Below are 20,013 nucleotides of genomic sequence, written 5' to 3' on the forward strand. Positions count from 1 at the left end.
TTGCGTAATATTTTTGTCATTTACGCAAGGAAACGTTAGAGAGTTTTAGCTAACCGTTTTCAACGGTCCGCTCCGGTTTCGGCTGCACGCTCAGCGCAAGCAGAGCCAATGCCGTTCGCGGTCAAGCGCGCCACGCATGCGCAATGGCGCTCCCGCTTGCTATCGGATCGGAGCAGACTGTGAAAAAAATTACGCCCACCTCCCCTCGCGGGAACCCTCTGTAGATGCGACGCATCGTGGGTTTCCCTCGGCGTTTCCGTTGGGTTGATTCTCCCATCGTGTGAAACGTGCCATGAACGCGTACGATGCATTTCCGTCTACTACGAGGTTCCACAACTTCGCTTTGCAGCCTCATCGTCGGTCTGTTATTGGGCTGGCCGGTGCTTGTTGCGGTTGCGCGGACCATCGCGATACCAGGCTTGTTAGTCTCCATTCAAAGCAGCGTCGGACATCAGAGCACCGACGCTGGAATGACGGAGCGGTGCGGCGCAGGTACCGCGTTATATACCGCCGCATAACGGTGAGAGGAATGAGAGAGAGCAGCGCATGCGCATGCGTTAACCGAGCGCTAGCGTGCGCCGACGCACAGCTGGCATTGCGAGGAGCGAGCGCTAACCCGCAGATAACGCTGCGGTGAGAGCGGCGGAGAGCGCATGCGCAGCTGGCGCGGAGAACGACACGACGACGCCGGATGGATGGAGGGATGCATGCATGCATGGACGAGGCGGGTGAATGAGATGCGTCGCATCTAAAAACGGTCAGCTAAAAGTCCCTGTTTCAGATGGGACGCATCTCTTTAACTCGCCTTGTCCCTCCGGCGTCCATCCGTAGTCCGCATCCCTCCCCATTCTCCTCGCCACGCCAGCTGCGCGGTAACGCCGCTCTAACCGCAGCGCCATCTGTGTGTTAGCGCCCGCTCTCACCGCAACGCCAACTGTGCGTCAGCGCACGTTAGCGATCGGTTAACATATGCGCATGCGCTGCTCTCTCTCATTACCCTCAGCGTTAACGCGCCGTACATATAAACGCGATAACTGCGCCGCTCCGCTCAGTCGCTCCACCGCCGCCGCTCCGATGTCATCCGATGACCACCGATGATTTGAATGGAGACTAACAGGTCTGCTACCGCGATGGTCGGCGCAACCGTAACAAGCACCGCCCAGATGCGTCGCATCACCCCATGGTTTCCCCCTGCGGAAAGATGTGGTCCATTTTTTTTTTTACTGCGCGATCATTAGGTGAGGCGTGTCGGCAAAGCCTTCGCCTCGCGCATGTCATTTTCCAGTCGCTCTATGGACAAAGCGAGTGATGAAGAAGCAGAGGATGAAAGAATTGAGATAGCGTGTGGAGAGTGATGCCTTCGTGAGCGCTGACTTGTTTACCACGGCGACAACCAGTCGAGGCGCGGCTCACCGACTGCCCCTCTCCCGACAGATTTTGTCACTCCCGCTGCGCATGTACGCGTCGGACAATCGAGTGTTCGGTAAGTTCGGCCGGCAAAAAAGGAAGGAATGGATGACGGCGACAAAATGCCGATACCGGTGGGCAACGAAAGGAGCGGAAGGTTTAATTTGATAATTTAGTTTAACAATGAAGCGAACAAACGTGACCAGTGAGATGTTTAGAGAGCCGAGAACGGTGTCACGGTATACCGGTATACGACGGACCTGCGAGTAACTCCTTGATGGAATTGTATAAGGTAGATTATGCGTTCGCGGCAGGTAAAGGTTAAGTTCGCGTATGTGTGCGACCAGATGCTCTCTATTATTAATAATCGCTGAATGAATATTCAATCAATTTCATTTTTTATTCGCTTGGATATCTGGTTGACTCGTGGTGTAAGTGTGATCGCGTAGCAGAAGAACTTCCTGCTACCAAACAATGATAATTCATGCAAGCCATCTCTGCAAGGCAGTCCCTAAATGAAAAGCGAGATAACCCGTCGCCACTGCTGTAGTCAGCGTAAACATGAGGTTTCAAATAATACGGTTTCTGGGCGTGATACCCATGTTTTTTAGGTCATTAAGATGCTATGTAAACCGTTAACAATCACCGAATCACTATGGGTTTTATTGAAGCGAAAGCTACACTACGCTACATCTTTCGAGGTTGTTTATCTGCCTTCAACCGCTGGCGCGTAAGCTTCTCCTGTCATTGCTGGCAGCCTCGCCGCTGCGGTACCACGGGACTAGGCGAGGTTAAAGCGGCTGCTTCGCCTGCGCGTGATCGCTCAGTTTCGCCATCGATGGGCGCAACGCCTGGACTGTCTGTGCGCGCCCTTCAGCGCAAGAGGAAGGATGAATCCAACCATACAGTAAACATAGTCAGACGGGAGGCTGCGAAATCTCAAGCAGAGGCAGACTTGCATGAAACACAGCCTGATAACTAGGTTTAAAAGTTTTACACATACGCCTTTCCTTTAGCGGCGAATGAGTATGCCGGAAACCGCTAGATCTACACATTCTAGTCTTTAACTTCGTCACAGTAATGACTCATGAGCCCCCAGTCGAAAATGACAAAAACATTTTAGTAGTTTTACGTATTTTCGCGTGTCGTACTGTCGTCTTGTCGTATTCTTGTAGTGTCATGATTCTTATGTTCTGGCGTGTGTCGCATTGCTGTCATGATTTTGATGTACTGTCGTGCCGAATTCCGGTGTAGTCGTGATCCTTATGTTCCATGAGGGGTTTCACTTAGTTTGAACGCTATTGCTCATATTGAAGGGTAGCATAAGTGGCAGTTCTGTTGTGACTACAGTAATGTTTGTCGTTGAGAAAATTGACGTTGTCGTTACGACAGAAATGTGTGTCGTAACAACAGATGGCTTTGTCGTAATAGCAAGACTTCTGTTGTCACAACACAGTTTTTCGTCGTACGACTGGAATTCTTGTGAGATTTCCGCGGTATCCCTGCAGCGATTTTAGACTTGTCGTGCTATATGCTTTCAGTATTTTATGCCTGTTTGTTGGCAAGAAACATCTTCTTTCAGAGCATCCCCCGCCCTCGGATCACCCATGCTGTCGCGAGACGGTGTCTTTTATCGCAGCCATGCTTACAAACCACACGTACTCTCAGGCACAGTGAGGACGTGTGCATTTGGATTTGTTGTACTGCAATAGAAGCGTGGGTCCCTATATTAATCAATGGAGCCAGGTAAATTATGTACCACGCGTTGCGGAGTCTGTGCGATTGCCCCAAAAGAGTGTGTGCTTGTCTACCGATAATTCTCTTTTGATCGTTAGGGCTAACCAGAAGATAGGGGAATGCTGCACGACGTAATTTAATAACCGAGCGTCTTGAGGCCTCCACGTGCTCGAATGATACAGAAGCTCTGTTCCGGATTGTTTGGCACGGCGCCCCCCAGCGTTTAATCAGTGCCCGCTGTTTCTATAATTATAGCAAAAACTACGTTGCAGCCCGAGAAGTTTGTGACGCTATTTCTTTGTTTAATCATCTAGAAAGTGAGTACAGAACCTGTTCAATCCTCCATCGGGAATGATTTAACCATCATTATCATAAGATATTAAATCGTTCATCCGCGTTCTGGTCATCTATAGCCCCGGTCTCCAGTGCGTCTTTTTTTTCCGCCATGGGGCCAATAAAATGTTTTTGTTTGCTTCCAGCGAGCTCACCTACCCAGCTGACATCCGTAGACCCAACCTACTTAGTTTTAACTCCTAGGTGATTTCAGATAAGATCGATCAAACAGTGGCTCGTAGACCTCTTCAATTTGCTTGAATTTTCTATATAATTTCCTGATTATTCTAATAACCAGATTCAGGAATATTTCATCTGGAAAAATAGTTGCCTAACTTAAAAAGTTTGGAACGCGATAAGGTGGGCCCCCGTCGCTATCTTCCCGCGCACCTCGCCCAACATTGCCGATATCTACCTACTAAAAACTTCTTGAGGGGCCATTCGCAAATTTTAGGCACAATTCACGCCTGCTGTGCATTTCATTACCAAAATTAAGAATGTCGGCTGGACACACCTGTCCCACCTCTTAAAACCCCCGAACTATTCCCTAGACGTCATTAAGGGCTGGGCGAGAAAGTGTCTGTTGAATCGTCAGTACCTCGCCTGTTTATCCTTACATCTGGCTGAATTGTTTGAAGTTGTATTTGAAATTGCACCACGGCTACTGATGAAAAGCAGAATTTTGAATTTGTGTTTGTATTTTGTTTTTACGGTCACTTTAAACTGCGAGATATTTTTTCTTGCTTCGCTCATAATTCAACTCATCAAACCAGTTCGCGAAACCGTTCGAGCTCCGAACCGGTTCAAGCTCCGAACCGGTTCGCGAACCGCTTCTCTACGTAATTTATTCGAACAGGAACTGAACCGGAAGAAAACGTTTTTACCCGAACCCGAACCGTAACAGAACCTGTATTTTTTTCGCCTCGACACACTGACATTTTGCGTTGTGAACCTTTTCACTTCGGGTGCATCATTATCATTAAGAAGAAAACAATGGGCAAGAGATGTGTTTATTTTGTGCCATGGCCTCTGTAGCTAAATCCGAATTTCGGTGTTTAACGCGCCGAATCTACACCTGGAAGCCGCGAAGGCTTTGTATAAATTTGCACAGCCTAGAGGTCTTTAACGTGCGCCGAAATCTCGACAGAAAGAGGTTGTCGGTTTTCGTCTTTATCTGAAAAGCAGTCACCGCGACCGCGATTGAACCCGCGTTCCTGGATTCGCCACCAAAACGCCTTAGCCACTGAGCCACCGCGGCGGGTTCTTCTGGTGATTGTTTGTGTGCAAGCATGAAGCGCAATTCCTGGGCTAAATATTTTTTGTGTCGCAAGAAGAGAAATAGGGTTATTGGTATTATGAAATTGCAAAGACGATAAAACATTAAAATAATTCTGCAGTGAAGTGGGAAAATGCGTGCATTTACATGACGTGCTCTCGTACGCACCTTTACAGCAGCAAAAATAGCCCCAGTCGGAAGTAAATCGGCTTCCATAATACCGATCCAGTTATAACCAAGAACCTGCCTGGTGGTTTAGTGGTAGGAAGGTACGGAAGCGATATATTTCTAGACATTTTGACGTGGCTATTCCTCTGTTCCTCCTCTCTTAGAGTCCGTGACTTTGAGTTCCCGTGCTGCCGAGCAGGGCAATGAGAGTCGTTTTCCCGTCACCACAGTTGATTTTCTGATGACCGTGGATAAAGAATTGCGTGTGCATGAACATCAGATATCATCAATCAGCCTCTAGGCGCTCACTATAATAGGCCTTTATATATAGATGTCCTACAGTGCGTGAAGCCTTGATTGAAGTTCGGAATGCGCCATGAATAGCATTGGTGGGGGATGAGGGAGAGTAGGGATATAAAAGCGTGCGTTTATTAGGACGGGGGCTGCGAGCCCAGCAAAAAACATTTCACAAGCTTCCTGGTGGACGCCGCGGGAGTTGCAGAGGGAATTCATATTACTTGCTGCCGAAAGCCATGGCGCCGTATATGCACAGGCGTGCTACAAGGCTGGTGAGGATGGCGGTCGCTGGGAGGCGCTGCTGTACGGGCTTTTTTCCGCGTGATCGCGCATCCTGGGCAGATGACTAGCTCACTTCATAGAAGTGCCTGTTTCCGACACGTTAGACAACTGTAACACACGACGAAGATGTAAATACGAATCATGCTAGTAAAGCTGAGTATTGACGCATGAATTTTTAAAAGTTAGACAGGCAGCGTCTGAGCCGCATGTGAGTTTTAGGCGTTTAAGTTTGTTGTAACCACTAATCCACACTAACAAGTTTCGTTACATCTCAATAGAACGCGGACGATGACAGATATATAGCTTTGTGAATCCAGAACATGTCCTTATGTTGTGCGTTGTTTTACAGAAGTTTTGTTTGTCAGGAGGTACATGTAAATATTCCGCGGTTAGTCACAACAGTGTGCTGTCAAAACAAAAACGTGCGGATGCATGGACATGAAAGTTCTTCATTGAAGAAACCTGTAACATTATGACATGGGATAATCATCAAAGAAGTGTGAGCATTAAAGAGAACCCTATATGGCTATGGGTTCATGTATTTTAATGGAAGAGCTGTTAAAGCCGACACAAATCCGTCCGGTGTGAGACAGAAAACCCCCAGAGCACTTGAGCGCGTGCCTCGCGGCGACCGTCCGCCGCCCCCGGCACGAAGTGCCGGGTACGACTTTCGTGCAGTGGCTTTAGCAAAAAAAAAAAAAGAAAAACTGGGCGCACGTGAGCGCGTGCCTCGCGGAGACCACCCGGCGTCGTCCAGGCTTGCGCGGCGTGCGCTTACGCCACATGTGGAGCGCCCGCCTTCGTCGTCGTCGTCGCGTAGCGACCGCCGCGCCATGGGTCCGCTTCGCCGAAAACGATGACGACGAATCTGTCAATGCACCCCTTCACAATCCACACGTGGAGACGGCAACCAGACCAGCTGACGAATAAGTGGAAATTTACCGAGGCGAGGGCGCCCTACAAGAGGATTTGCCCTTCACGGCTCTGCCTTCTCAAGAAGACGACAGGGATGACGACGATTGCTACTGGATAAAACACGTTAGATGTCTTTGCTTTACAGTGCCATCCGAAATGGCTTGCACTGCTTTGTCCGCCTGCTCCCTCTCTCCTAGAACTGGCTGTCAGTGTGAGGAGAAGCTAGGTCGACCCCAAGCTCCGCTGCTTCTCAAGGCTTGCACCTATAGTGCAAGCTGCGCCAATTTTTTGGTCTTCCAGAACTCCCCAGGCTTCACGCGTGTTTCAAGAGTGAGGCGTTGGAACATGAACGTACCCGTGTGCATGCTATTAGCACGCGCTTAGCAAAGGTGTCGCACGCCGCTGAAAACATGGTTTGAACGTTAAACTTATACGTGTCGTCACCTGGGTATGCGTCTTGAGTTGGCAAAATCAAGACATAATTTACACTCAAACCTACTTGTCTCATAATTTGGATATGCATTTTCAGTAGAATAGATATCAACAGGCACATTTTTCCAGATCCGCAGAGTCCAAATAAATGTGTGCACGTGTATACGCATCGTCTTTTTCAGAGATGACTGCCATCAGCATGCAAAAATATTTGATCATACCTTTCACGCACCTTCTTTGGCACCTCTAGGTTGTGCGTTTAAATGCTTCGCCGGTCATGCACCTTAACAGATTGGAACTGTTTATTTTTTTAAAACGCAGTTTGTCGGTCATCGCATCGACTTCAACACATAACATGGCATATGCATATATATGACTCGGCGAAACGACTACACAATTTTGTCGTGTACTCTGAGTTAGGCAGGGAAGATCAAGTTGAATCTTCTGCACCTTACCGAGAGCACACGAAGCTTTGGACATGCTTGTATCCACAACCGGGTGCCGGCACGCAGCATTTTTTCTTATAGCATTGTCGTACAAGATGATATATTACAAAGAGCTACAGTGAGCCGGTTTTATTTTGTCGTGCTACAAAAAACAAATCTAGGATACAACTGAAACCAAAATGATTTTAGTTTTAAAGCACACAAATCAACTAGCGGAATACTGTGCTTGCAGAAACAGTCAGTTATACTTTCTTCATAGAAAAAATAGCACATATAAGTGAGAAATGTTCTTGCGTGCCACCTCGCTACTTTTGTAGACGAAGCCCGGATTGGAACATAAAAAATCATGGTTGATCATTTGAATGCACAGGAACCATTCCCCGTGACAGGAAAGAGGCAACGCCTCAATGTTAGGAAACTCATTACCTCTGCCGCGCTGTGCCCAGCTGAAGTCGGCCAATAAAGCAATGGCTAGAAGCGTGACCAATGGCAAAATCCGCATTGTCAGCCCCTGCAAATCAGAACAAAAACAAATATATTAACATTATTCAAAACTCGAGTGGTACTGAGACGTATGAATTATAATGTATGCACGTGATACTAATAGTGTATGTGTAAGCCTACCCTGCGCCTGACAAACCACAATTCTATGATTGCGCCATAGAGAACATTTGCTTACCAAAAGATATTTTATTTGTTGTGTATTGCTGCGTGGTGACATAAATAAACGCCCTCCACAGCCACTGCGAAACGAAAAGAAGGCACAGAAAGAATAATCAAATCCCGTGAATTTGCAACAATCTTCAGTACTTTATTTAGGAAACCCACATGAAGGAGCTCAAGGGGCTCCCGACACAATAACAAGCAAATTGATCATCAGTTAGTAGAAATGTCTGAATCTTGGATGACTAATATGAAGCAACTTTAACTTGTTAAGCGGAGCGCAGGAACTTGGGGAAGAATGTCCCTGGAGGCTCGTGTCGTGGTTTCTCTAGTTTGTGCTGCAGGGCAACAGAAAACTCTGCAATAACGCCCTTTATTGTTGCACAGGAATTCGGGCGTTGTACGCGAATGGGGGCGTTTGATTGGGACGTCTGATGTAAAAGAGCAAGAGTTGGGGCACTCACACAAACCGTCGATGTTGAGTAAACAATCCCAAATTCCTACTTTCCGCGCTTCCCAAGGTTTCTTTACTCTTTTGCTGAGTCTTAACTTTTTGGTGAATGTTGCTTTTTGTACCTCGTATATGACAACACATAGTTTTAATTGCACATCAAGGCCGTGTGGCACTGATTGTATCGGGTAAGGTGGGCCTCGTTTATATTGCGAATGGAATGGAGTATTGACATCAGAACTTCTCCAACAATAGATATTAACGCTGATAATATATTGATCCCCACTTCTTCCTCAGCAGGATTTCCTGACTTGTTCGCACGACCTATAACAACAACATTGTCGAATTGCCTCGATCGCAGTAAAAAAAGAATATTGTAAGGTGCTTTTCCAAAAATCTGTGTATAGCTTCGATCTCATGAATGCAAAAATTGTTATGTGGGAGTGTTCCTAGTGAACCAAGTCAGAGATTCTCCAACACTCAAACGACTCAACAATTTTCAGACACCTTTGAGATTTTATTGCTAGCTGTTTTAGTCCGGTATTTTGAAATTGATTTAATAAAGGAACCATGTGAGAGGACCTAATGGTGGCTGTAGAGGAGCATGAAGCCTACATTTCCCCAATTACAGAAAAAAGTATTCGCCGCGGGCAATGTTTTAAGACAAAAAAATTCCCCATTGAAAAAATTTGGGAATCCTGCGTCCGTGAACAAAACGGCTCCTATCGGCAGCGTTTCTTACCACCAGGCGTTCTATAGCGCGGACGTAAACTCAGAAGAAATGTGAGGTGGTCATCCACGCCGGTACACCGCAGATGGAGAGAACGGAAGGACGCAGCCGAACGAGTAAATCGACAAGCAGACACATACAGCATTAATGTCAAATCTCTCGCTGGCGGAGGCAGGACAGAGAAGCGGCGCAATGTGGAGGCTATAGATCAAATCCCTTCGAAAGTGTTAAGCCGGCTCGCAAAGAACAGCGTTCCAAGCGGGAAGATTGCCCTTTTTTAGTTTATTTATTGCTTAAACACTGGTGCTCCAAAAGTTAAACCGAGCACGCGAGCAGCGGCCGGAGCAGGCAAAACTGTATGCCAGCGCGATCTATGAATAGATGCGCCGGAGATACGAGAGTGCGTGGGCACATCCGGCTGGCCCATCTCGATACGCTGACGCTCGCCATATCATCGGCTCAACCCCTGCTCGCCGGGGGTGCTTCCAAGGCTTAGAAATTAAGCTGGGATACCCTTCTTTTCCAACATAACTTATTGAAGTTGGTGCACTAAAGTCGATTTGTTTTTAAGCAGCTGGCCTGCCATATGCTCATCTCCTCAATTCTCTTGAGCGTACATTAAAACCATGGAAGCAATGCAGCAAATACACGCATAAACTGTACGTTTTTATTCAGTCTCCTTGAGGCAAGCATGGTTAAGGCCGCAGCTGCTGAATGATTCACGATCATTTAAGACTCATGGCGCAACAAACGTACCGCCGGGGTAATCGCGAAACACGGCAGGGACGTGGACGATTAATGTGGTGGCATTCCTAACAAAACGGCACCCATGCGCCACTGAAGATCAATTTTCTTCCAGACGCGGGCAGATTCTTGCATAAAAGATTGGAGGCACCTCTGGCGAGCAGGGATGACCGCAGCGCGGCTTCGCTTGAGGCGGGGATAAGGCGAGCGTCAGTGCATCGAGATGGACCAGCAGGATGTGGCCACGCACTCTCGCTGTCTGCGGCGCATCTACTCATACATTGCGCTGACATGCAGATTTGCCTGCTCCGGGCACGGCTTTCGTGCTCCGTTTAACTGTTGGAGCCCTGGTATACGTCTAAGTGGACTCCCTGTATCAATCGCAGAATCGGTCAAAATGACTTTGACAATGCGAAACCGAAGCAAGGCGTCCCAGGCGTTCAAATTTACATTCATGCTTTCGCATTCACAGCACAATACGTTATTAGGTGACCTCGGATTGTTTTCTTCCTCCAGTTCTCAGCCGTAAGTAAAAACGCATCTCTGTGACATCCAGCACCACTTTGCCGTGAACCTTCTGTGTAAAGCTTCTGAATACTAGCAGGTCTCGGGAGAACATCGGCATACAACGCGGTGTTATTTAACATTGGAATGAGGTATCGGTTTATTAATGCTATTTCATATGTGTTTAATGTATGTAGAATGGCCGCATTGCTAATTATAAATGACTATCAGCAGATAAACATGATTTTTGCAAAAAAATAGGTGAAACCGAAAGAAGGTTCGCACCTTTTTACTGGAATAGAATGTTGGTGATTTCTCAGGAGCATAAAAAAAAACAAGAAATGAATAACCAGCCGGATGAAGCTTAGCGTACTTGTATATTTTGGTGGGGGGCACAAAGTAGATGACATTATGTTAACCTCTTTGAATCAAAACGTGAGTTCCATCGCTTTTCTCCAAATGGATGCGCGCGGTTCGGACAACCAAGTTAAGTTATTTTCTCGACTACGACACCTTCGTTAGAAGAAAATCACTCTATTTACGCTTCATTACAACACGAGGATGTGCGCTGGCCGGCATCGTTGTTCATTGTTTTCTGCTCAAAAGTTCATTGTTCACTACAAAGCGAGTGACGACGCTCGGGTAATACATAACACCTACGCCCGAAAACTGTACAAGAGCTTTGCGCACAAAAGTGGCGAAAGCTCCGTGCCTCAGACCCTGCTATTTTCCGTTGCGGGTCTGACGCGTTCCCGGGATATTCGGCGGTGCTGTGCGTGCAAGCGCCAGCCCGGTAAAGCGTCTATTATTACGTCATTCCTTTTTGCGAGTCCCCTGCCTATCGGATACGCTCAAATGATATGCGCGGATGAAGCCGGCTAGCGGCGGCATCACTTCTGTCGCGCCATCTAGCACATGACGCCACGGGCCGCGCAAACGGGGTTAGCACTGACGAGTTTTTAACGCGATAGCATTGTCACGCCTACTTTTCAATTCCACCGTGGCTCCTAGCCGTCCGCTATCAGCCGTGCTCATCCGGCGTACAAGGAAATACGTCACCGTTGGCACCCGGAAGCTACGACTAGGGCAGCAAGATTAGAGAGCTCCGACCTGTCATGTGGCACTACGGAAACAGAAGTTTGGAAAGAAGGACAATGAGACAACGCCGGATATCAAAGAAAGGACAACGGCTTTCACCAGGTGCCGCGCCTGCGCGGTGAAGTTTGTTCTATGGCCAGTCGGTGGTAGCATGCTCGGTAGACACGGTCTCCAGCCTGCCCGCAACTTACGTCATCTCATCAAAGCGGGTTTCCACCAGAAGGTCAAAAATATACATTTCCGGAAATTCACGCCCCGAGGCTACTCTTGGGCTACGAGGCATATCGTAGTGGAAGAATTTAGACCACTCCGGAAGAAGTTTGACCACTTTAGGATCTTTAACGTCCGCCAAAATGTTGAAACACTGGCTTTTTTGTTTTCTGCTTCCATCAGAAAAACGACCGCCGCGGCCGGGAATTAAAACAAGTGGCATTGAGTACAGCAGCGCAACGCCTTACCCACTGAGCCACCGCGCTTTGTTTTCCAGCGGGACTTGCGCCGGCATCAACAGTGGGTGACCTAACTAAAACAGGGGACAAAGGATTAACGCCGGTCTCTCAGAAATCAAGGAAGGCATATATTATAACCCCGAAATAGCTAAAATAAAGTCCACTATATAGCGTCTAATCACATAAGTTCTCAAACTACTTTTCAATATTCGCCTCCGCTGAAAGCTAGGTTTGGTAAACGACAGATGGCACCACGCGGCCAAGTTAAAAATCACATTAAAAATAGGTACGAATATCCTCCCAGAGAACCGCTACGCAAGAATGCTCGGCGGGGTTCTAGGAGTGCGGGTAGTTCGCAACTCACAATCGCCAAAATCAGAAAATTATTAGCCAATTATTGCCCGCAGGCAAAACGTCCAAACAAGAAAAAGCAAGAAAAAGAGGAAATAAACGATAAGACTCATGAAACCACTGTTCGTGAACAGAATATTGCAGAGCCTGCCGTACCACAATTTACCTCATCAAGGCTAGTGAAAGAAAGAACATCATTAGGACACCATATAAGGCAGTTCTCACCTTCGCAATTTTGAGCATGAGACAAACTAACAAAGGATTGAACACTAGGGTAACAGAATGAACATGCATAGATGGGTCTAGAAGAAGGGGACGGCCAATTATTGGATGGAGGGATGAAATAAGAATATTTGGAGGGAGCAAAGAATGGTCTCGGGAAGCGCAGGACGACAGCGGGTGAAGGTCAGCAGGAGAGGCCTTCCCACTGCAGTTGTCGTAAACAGGATGTCCGGGATAATGACGATGAATAGGTCCTCAACTTGCGTCTTCCTGACGCATTGCAAGGAATTGGAGTAACAATGCGCTCTCCTAGCCCCAAGAAAGTGGATGTAACAACAAAATCGGGAGGGGCCACCACACCCCGTTTGAAAAGAGACAGGCACCCCGAAACAGAAAAGAAAACACAGGCACCCCCACCCCTTCGAAAGGAAACCACTGCATGCCATAATAGACATGGCACATATCCTGCGGCCCCGCATAAAAACTCTCCTCTACCAAAGATATGGATGCAATCCGACACAAGAAGAGGCCGTATGGCAGGCTCAAGTTCATTCGGGGAAAGTTTCACAATCATGAGACCGCAGTATACACTGACTCTGGGATGTACGAAAGCACGAGGCCCCAATTGCCTTAGTTGAATACTCTGGAAATCTTTGTGAGTGCATGACCCTCCAACATACATGAACAAAGAAGTGGAAGTTGGAGCCATCCTTTTGGCAATCCGTATAGCGGAAGTATCAACTAAAAGCATAACATGATTACAGACACACAAAGGACATTATGCAGTTTTCTCGAGACAGAATACCAAGCGCTTCGGTAAGATATTCCCATCCATAATGCAGAAAGTTAACATCGTTACCTGAACAGCCGGATCCAATGGTCTGAAAGAGTGTGACGTACTATGCAAGAGGCGCAAGAACTCACATGCCGGGCTCCTTGTGACCACGATTACCACACTGCCCTCTTCGAAAAACAGTTAAGAAGGAATCGTCACCCTATGCCTAGGAACACAATCTTCCCCTTGCTACAACGAGGTCTCAATGCCGAAGAATCACAAACTCTGTGGAGAAAAAACCAACAAATTATCTGAAAATTCATGTACGTCTAGGTGTTCAGTGGGAATATCAGACTTCAGCTTAGAAATTTGGTTATATAGGGGAAGCATCCACCCTCTTGCGCGCACCCTAGCCATGCCCAAGGGTATGGCCAGGGGAGAACATCTCAAACATAACATATTCCACTTGTTCGAAACATGGGAGGGAGATTTAACCAGCTCTTTACCTCAGGATGAGCGCGAGCTGATTCAGGGGGCAAGGGAAGGAGCTGCCGCATCTGGTGCTGTAGTATCAGGTTCCACCGTTGAGATCCCTGTCATCTCTATACCCCATTTTTGTAAACCCCAAATATTTCTTCCTGAACAAATCTCTCTCTCTCTCTCTCTCTCTCTCTCTCTCTCTCTCTCTCTCTCTCTCTCTCTCTCTCTCTCTCTCTCTCTCTCTCTCTTTGAAAAAAGCAAAATTGTTCAGCCCGGCCTAGACATCACGGAATAAACATTTGGATACGTTGACTCTGACTCATTTCTCACTCAAACTGACCATCACCTCGCATCGGCAACCTTTCCCGCTCACATTTGAATACCCAGAAGTGCAGAGCGCCTTTGTCTCTCCTGGGACACAGCGATTATAAACACTGGTTACTAGTCTTTCTCTTTTCCATAACCGTTCGTGATCGTGAAACGTAGATCGGAAATGCAGCAGCTGCGTACGGAAACGCTGCGTGGGAGTAGAAGTTTTGCTATCGCACCTTAGATCTTAGGATACAAACGCAGATGTCTCTGCAACTTTTTTTATTGAGCTCGTCCACTTTCGCCACGGCTTTCTTTGGTATATTTTCGCGAAAAGAAATTCCATACGTACTTAAAAAAAAATACTGCTCCGTTCGGCCACGCCATTGTGTTTTTCATCAGATTTCTTGAGGTTTGCTTCCGGTTAAGCAAGGTTAATATTTATTTATTTATTTATTTATTTATTTATTTATTTATTTATTTATTTATTTATTCACTTATTTATTTATTTATTTATTTATTTATTTATTGTGGTGTTTAATGTGCTGACGCTACACAGGTGATGAGGCGCGGTATTGGAGGGCTCCGGACTAATTTTGACCAAGAAGGGAAGTTTGCGATCCAGCTCAATGCAGCCGTACGGTTAAAAACGGTTAACCGGATCAGTTGTTCTACCAACTGACCTTGGTAGAACGACTACCATGAAATCTTACTTCACCTTGGGGGTTTTCCCTAAATCTGGTCGATTAAAACTTTCCATCCCTTCGAGTTGTTGATCAATTCGCGCTCGCGCTACAAACGGCTACCCTCCTCGTTAGCTCGGCTGGTAGAACGGCTGCTCCGGTTAAGCATGGTCTCAGGTACGAATCCGGGGGCCAGGACGAATTTTTCATCAACTGCGAAGTTCCTGAGAAAGCTGTATAGCTTTCCTTGGTAGCCATGCGGCTGCAGTAAGGTGGATGTCAAACTTTCCTTCGCAGAAGCTTACTCCAACTTGGGGATTTCCTCTAAATCTGGTCGATTAATTTTGACCACCCGGAGATCTTTAACGTGCGGCGAAATCTCGGGCACACGGGCGTTTTCGCTTTTCGCAAAGTTAAAATCCACGAGTCATGCCACCAGCGCTAGCAGTTGGGAGAGGTGCTGCCTGTACACACTTCATGTTTGTTCGCCTTATTCCGCAAGAAAACGCTTTTTTAACGGCTCGCAAAAAAGCGTCGTCAAAAAACATGCCTCACTTTGCCAGGGCATGGTTGGCTGTATGTTGAGCGGATGTACACCGAAATACACTGCGCCTATAAACTTCTCGGCTTGTTTTTCAGAATAGCTAATGGGCCCAAAGTATAATTTTGCCTGCGAAGCATGTCTTGGCCGACCCAAATGCGTTTCAGCGTAGCTTTTTTTGTGTGTGGGTCGCTTTTCTAGCATCTCATTTTTGAAGCCATTTTCACCTTCAGAGGAAATGTATACGTTTGAAAAAAGACAACACTTTTGCCTTAACAACGCCAAGACACTTAGGTGTACAGGCAGGAGAATTTTTAATTGCCGGCAAACAGTGCCGCGGATCGCTCATACACGTCAAAATTGTTTGGCGTGTATGAGGACGACTGTTTGAGAAAACCCGGTGTACAGATGCAACATTACCGGCGTTATTTTGATGAAAAATAGAGAGTGGATTGTTTTTCTACCAAAATAAATAAAAACATGGCTAGGTACATCGCAGAGAACACTCGAATAAATACGGAAGCAAAAGGAACGTAAAGTAAACACGCTGGATCGAGCTTTTGTTTCGAGCAACACCAAGAACGGCGTTTGACTGGTTTAAGTTGCACTGATGCGTGCAACTACGCCTGGTTGGCGTTAACCAGTTTCGTTGACTGTTGCCATTCGCCAAATTCGCATATCTGGTCGCGTTAGTGGTTGTGTTGGAGCGGCGTGGCAAAGCCCACCTGCGGCTTTTTTTTTAGAGTGTATCTCCCCGTTTTTCTGCGCAACTTATATTTTAGCCGTTTTGGGACGTTGAGGGCGACTTTTCAGAGTGTAATCACCCCACTTGGCAGTGCAACATCATAGGACTGCGCTTACTATCGCCGTCTTATAGAAGCAAAACCTTTGTACTGCTCTCGCACTTATCTTCTCCAAATGTTGTTCGTTTCACAATAAATATTACTTGCTTCCCAATATATTGAAAATGTTAGTGATGCATCGATGACAATGTGCATGCTGTAGCGAACGTTTCCTCGTGACAAGCGAAAACAAAACGCTTAAAAATGACCTCGTTAAGCACTTGAGAGGAATTGAAATTCTACGTGGGCGTGCGTTCCGACAAACAGGAAAGGTGTAATTTAGAGATGAGCCGAGCAGTGAAAAAAACCGTTGTTTCGCTTATAAAGCAAAGCAACTGCTTTTCTCGATGAAAAACCAAAACTCCCAATGAAAAAGTAAGAACGGAATCTTTCTTGCTCTAAACCGGTCCTACCAGCTTTTACTATAGGTTTTAGCCTTAAGTGAAACGCACAAAAGCTACAACAGATGTATGCAGGACGCCAGGATATAGAAGTGAAGTGAAGTGAAAGAGACTTTAATGATCGCCGGCAACAGGCGTAATGTCTCCACTACGCCCGGACGTAGCCACTCGTCGATCCTGGTGGCATTCTACTAAGCAACACTTTCGCTACTCACTGCGGGGGTGGACACCCTTGTCCCCGAAGGGAGGGCGTCGGCCCGCAGCTTTCTCTCCGGTGCTGCCGTTCGAGAGCCGTTAGGACCTGTGGACGGCTGTGAGTTGAATGTCCTTGTCGTAACTGCGTATGGCGTCTTGTAACCACGGCGGAAGGTCGGTCCTGGTTGAAGCTTCGTCTGGTCGCACTTCACAACCCCATAATAAATGGGCGGCTGTTGCCTGGAGTTACTGCACAACACACACTTGTCGTCCTTGTAGTGTTCAGGCTGGATATGTTTCATAATGACAGGGGTCATTAATGAATTTGTCTGTAGCTGTCTGAACGTAGACGCTTGTTCTCTAGGTTTAAACCTATGGCGGTTTGAAAGTACACCACTTTGCCTTTCAGGCTGCCTAATATTGTATCAGACCACCTATGCATTTGCCATGTGTAAAAGCCACGCATGGTCAACTGAAGCCACCAGGTTCAATAGCTTTTTCCGAAAGGCTTTTAGGAGCGCGTTCTATATTTGCGTATGGGGAGTTTATGTTCTGTCGTCTCGACTTACTAAGTCAAAATGTTCCTTCTTAAGTACGGATGGGCAATTTTAATACCCAGGGATATACAGAAATTATGGAATACCCCCCTGCTTTTAGATCCTTATTCGCAAGTGTAAATTTACCCAGCGGAATACAAGGAACATTTTTTCAGTTATCCGAACACCGAAACACCGAACCTAACACCGGAAAATTACCTATAATGCCGAAGGCAAATCATGTTATTCTGAATATTGTTGCGGAACTACACATATTACTGGCGTTTTAACTGGCGAAATAATAAATCTGTGTGTAAAGGCACAGTACGATTTGCGCAAAAAAAATAACCTCGTGACACATTAGAACTTATAATAAAAGCGAATCACATGCATTAAAAGAATGCTTCAGTTCCTTAATTGCACGCTTACCAAACTAAGATGTCAGCATGCGACCTGTGTCCGTGTTCATAAATGCGTTATACAAAGTCGAAAACCAAACTGGGAGCGTAAAGGTTTGTGTGATTACATCTTTTTATATGAGCTATGACATAGCCGAGCTACAGTAGTCTCGCGGCATGATTTGTAGGTTTTTGTATGACAGTTGGAACTGTTATTTACACAGCTTTAAAAAAAGACACAAAAGCTCTCCGGGCGTTTATTTATTAAAAATTTCGGTGATTTGCTGCTATGTACGAGGTACGTTTTTCCAGTGCTTCAAGTAAAGGTCTTTCAGACCAATCAAAGGGAAACCTTGTAATAATACTGTGGCAAGATTATTTATGTTAAAACTTCCGTGATATTATTACAGAAACAGTTAATCAAAAAGTGCGCATGCGAAATTTCTTGATTTTGTTTGAAATTGAACATCTGGCAAATTAAACAAAAAACCGGCAGAACAGTATCCGAATGCTCTCCGTTGTTTCATTGAATTTTTTTCATGCTTCATAATTATGGATATATAGTCACACGTTTTGTTTATCCATGTCACATGAAACGGTGCTGGCGGTGACCGAATTCGCGGCATTTCAAAACATATAATTTCAGAAGAAATACAATATATGTTCTAGAATGGCTGATTCCAGGTTAAAGATAAAACAGTGAAAAAATGCTAATAGACACACGTGCTTTGGAATACTTATAGCACGCACAATATGATGGTAGGCGCAAAATGCACGGGACCCTAGCTAATAAACAGCTTCGCTGTAAAAAGCAATGAATATGTACCGTGACGTTTAGTAAGTGCTCGATTACCTGTTACGGTTAGCTGTTGGCTAACATAAATTCGGTACGTGTTCTTGGTTTGCTGGCGTGAGCGTCCTAATTGCGGCTCCGCTATCGGTTTCTGGTAAAAATAAAGCGTACAACAACTAGATTAAACGTGTATGCACACCGCAAGCATATCTGCCCTAGGGACCTAATCAAAGGAGATAACGCCTAAAAGTACTAAAAAAACTACTGCAAACACATTTCATGATAAACTCTTTTAAAGCAAGTAAAGTGGTACGTTGCAAAAAAAAAAACAACGTCAAACAATATATATCTGGAAGGAAGAGGTGCAACTAACGACCCGTATTTTATAAGAAATAAGTTTGGGGCTACCAAACGTCCTCGGGCACCGCTGTCGTTGGGATGGCCAGTGATCGTTGTCCAGCCTTCAGGCAAAAATCACGCAGTAACGATCAATCTTACCTGAGGTTTCGGAGACGGAAGAACCACGCTTCACAGAAGCTGCCCAGAAGTTTAGGCGAATACCGAGCACTGCAGATCAGTGGAGCCCAGACGCCGTAGGCAAGAAGGTCTTGAAGGTCGCGCTTCTACAGCTCAAACGGCGAAGAAGTATAAAATACAGCCCCGTCAGTGCCAAATCAGTGAGGCAGCCGTCATAGCGGAGGAAAGCTCCGAGCCGCGCGCGCTGACTGGTTCTTGATTTCTGCTCGGGGGCTTTCTTCGCCCACGATGCGGAAAAAGGCTCTCGTCTCTGCAACTACGCCGGGGCGTCGAGGAAAAGAAAAAAAAAAAGAATACAACTAGATGGCAAAATCGCTTTATGCTGCCTTTATTCAGACATACACCTTGCCCAGGCGTGCAACCGATGTCGACGACGCACGTCGGCGACGCGTTCGCAAATGATTCCAGGAAAGAACATGCATGGCCAGTAAAGCAAACATAAAATTGCGTACACTATGTTAAAGGCAGCCGCGTGCCGACACGGGTCTGCCTCGTGCATGTATGCATCCTTCCCCCGTTGTTGTCATCACTCTGTTTGTTCCCTTTCAGCGTGAAAGTGAGAAGGCACTACGTGCCACCTGTAGAACGGTCAAGGACTCGCTGCCAGACCGGCAACTTTTAGTGGCGCAACGCGCTCCCTTAATGGGTACCGCACGGTTCGAGCTGCCGGATGTCCGCCAAGCCATCTCAAGATGCGGCCACTCAACGGACGCAAAGTAGTCAGTGTAACTGCAGGTATGTCGAGGTGCTCTTCAATCCGAATTTGCTACTAGGAGCGAAGTCCCGTAGGGGTGTGGCTGTTGGCGTCTCTTGTCATCGTCGTAAGCGTCGTCTTGTGTAGTCATGGCAATAAAACACCGGGAAATTCGTTTACGTCTTGCTCTAGAGAGCTTCGTGCTTCAAAGACAATAGACTATATACCTCTACTCTCCAACGGTTTCATCTCCGTTGGCAAAAACGTCAAGGGGCAAAGAAAACACTTATACACTGCATGCTTCGCCCCTCTCCAGGCTTCACG

General features: G+C 46.5%; 1 protein-coding gene across 2 annotated transcripts in view; it reads right to left on the bottom strand.

Annotated features, from left to right (window-relative positions):
* The window catches only part of LOC144179640 (salivary peroxidase/catechol oxidase-like), a 186,366-nt gene extending 167,144 nt beyond the window's left edge, over nucleotides 1-19,222 (bottom strand). The window contains exons 1-3 of one of the 2 annotated variants that reach the window (XM_077708070.1): nucleotides 18,957-19,222; nucleotides 7,973-8,036; nucleotides 7,720-7,804 (exon numbers count right to left, since the gene is read on the bottom strand). In XM_077708070.1, the coding sequence (XP_077564196.1) occupies nucleotides 7,720-7,804; nucleotides 7,973-8,014 (127 nt within the window). In that variant the 5' untranslated portion in view covers nucleotides 8,015-8,036; nucleotides 18,957-19,222. The remainder of the gene's footprint in view (nucleotides 1-7,719; nucleotides 7,805-7,972; nucleotides 8,037-18,956) is intronic. The other variant, XM_077708079.1, reaches the window with a different exon arrangement.
* Nucleotides 19,223-20,013: the final 791 nt, after the last annotated feature.

This window comes from Haemaphysalis longicornis, unplaced genomic scaffold (assembly GCF_048455015.1).
Source record: "Haemaphysalis longicornis isolate Haplotype H1 unplaced genomic scaffold, Haemaphysalis longicornis Haplotype H1 scaffold_1, whole genome shotgun sequence".
Taxonomy (NCBI): domain Eukaryota; kingdom Metazoa; phylum Arthropoda; class Arachnida; order Ixodida; family Ixodidae; genus Haemaphysalis; species Haemaphysalis longicornis.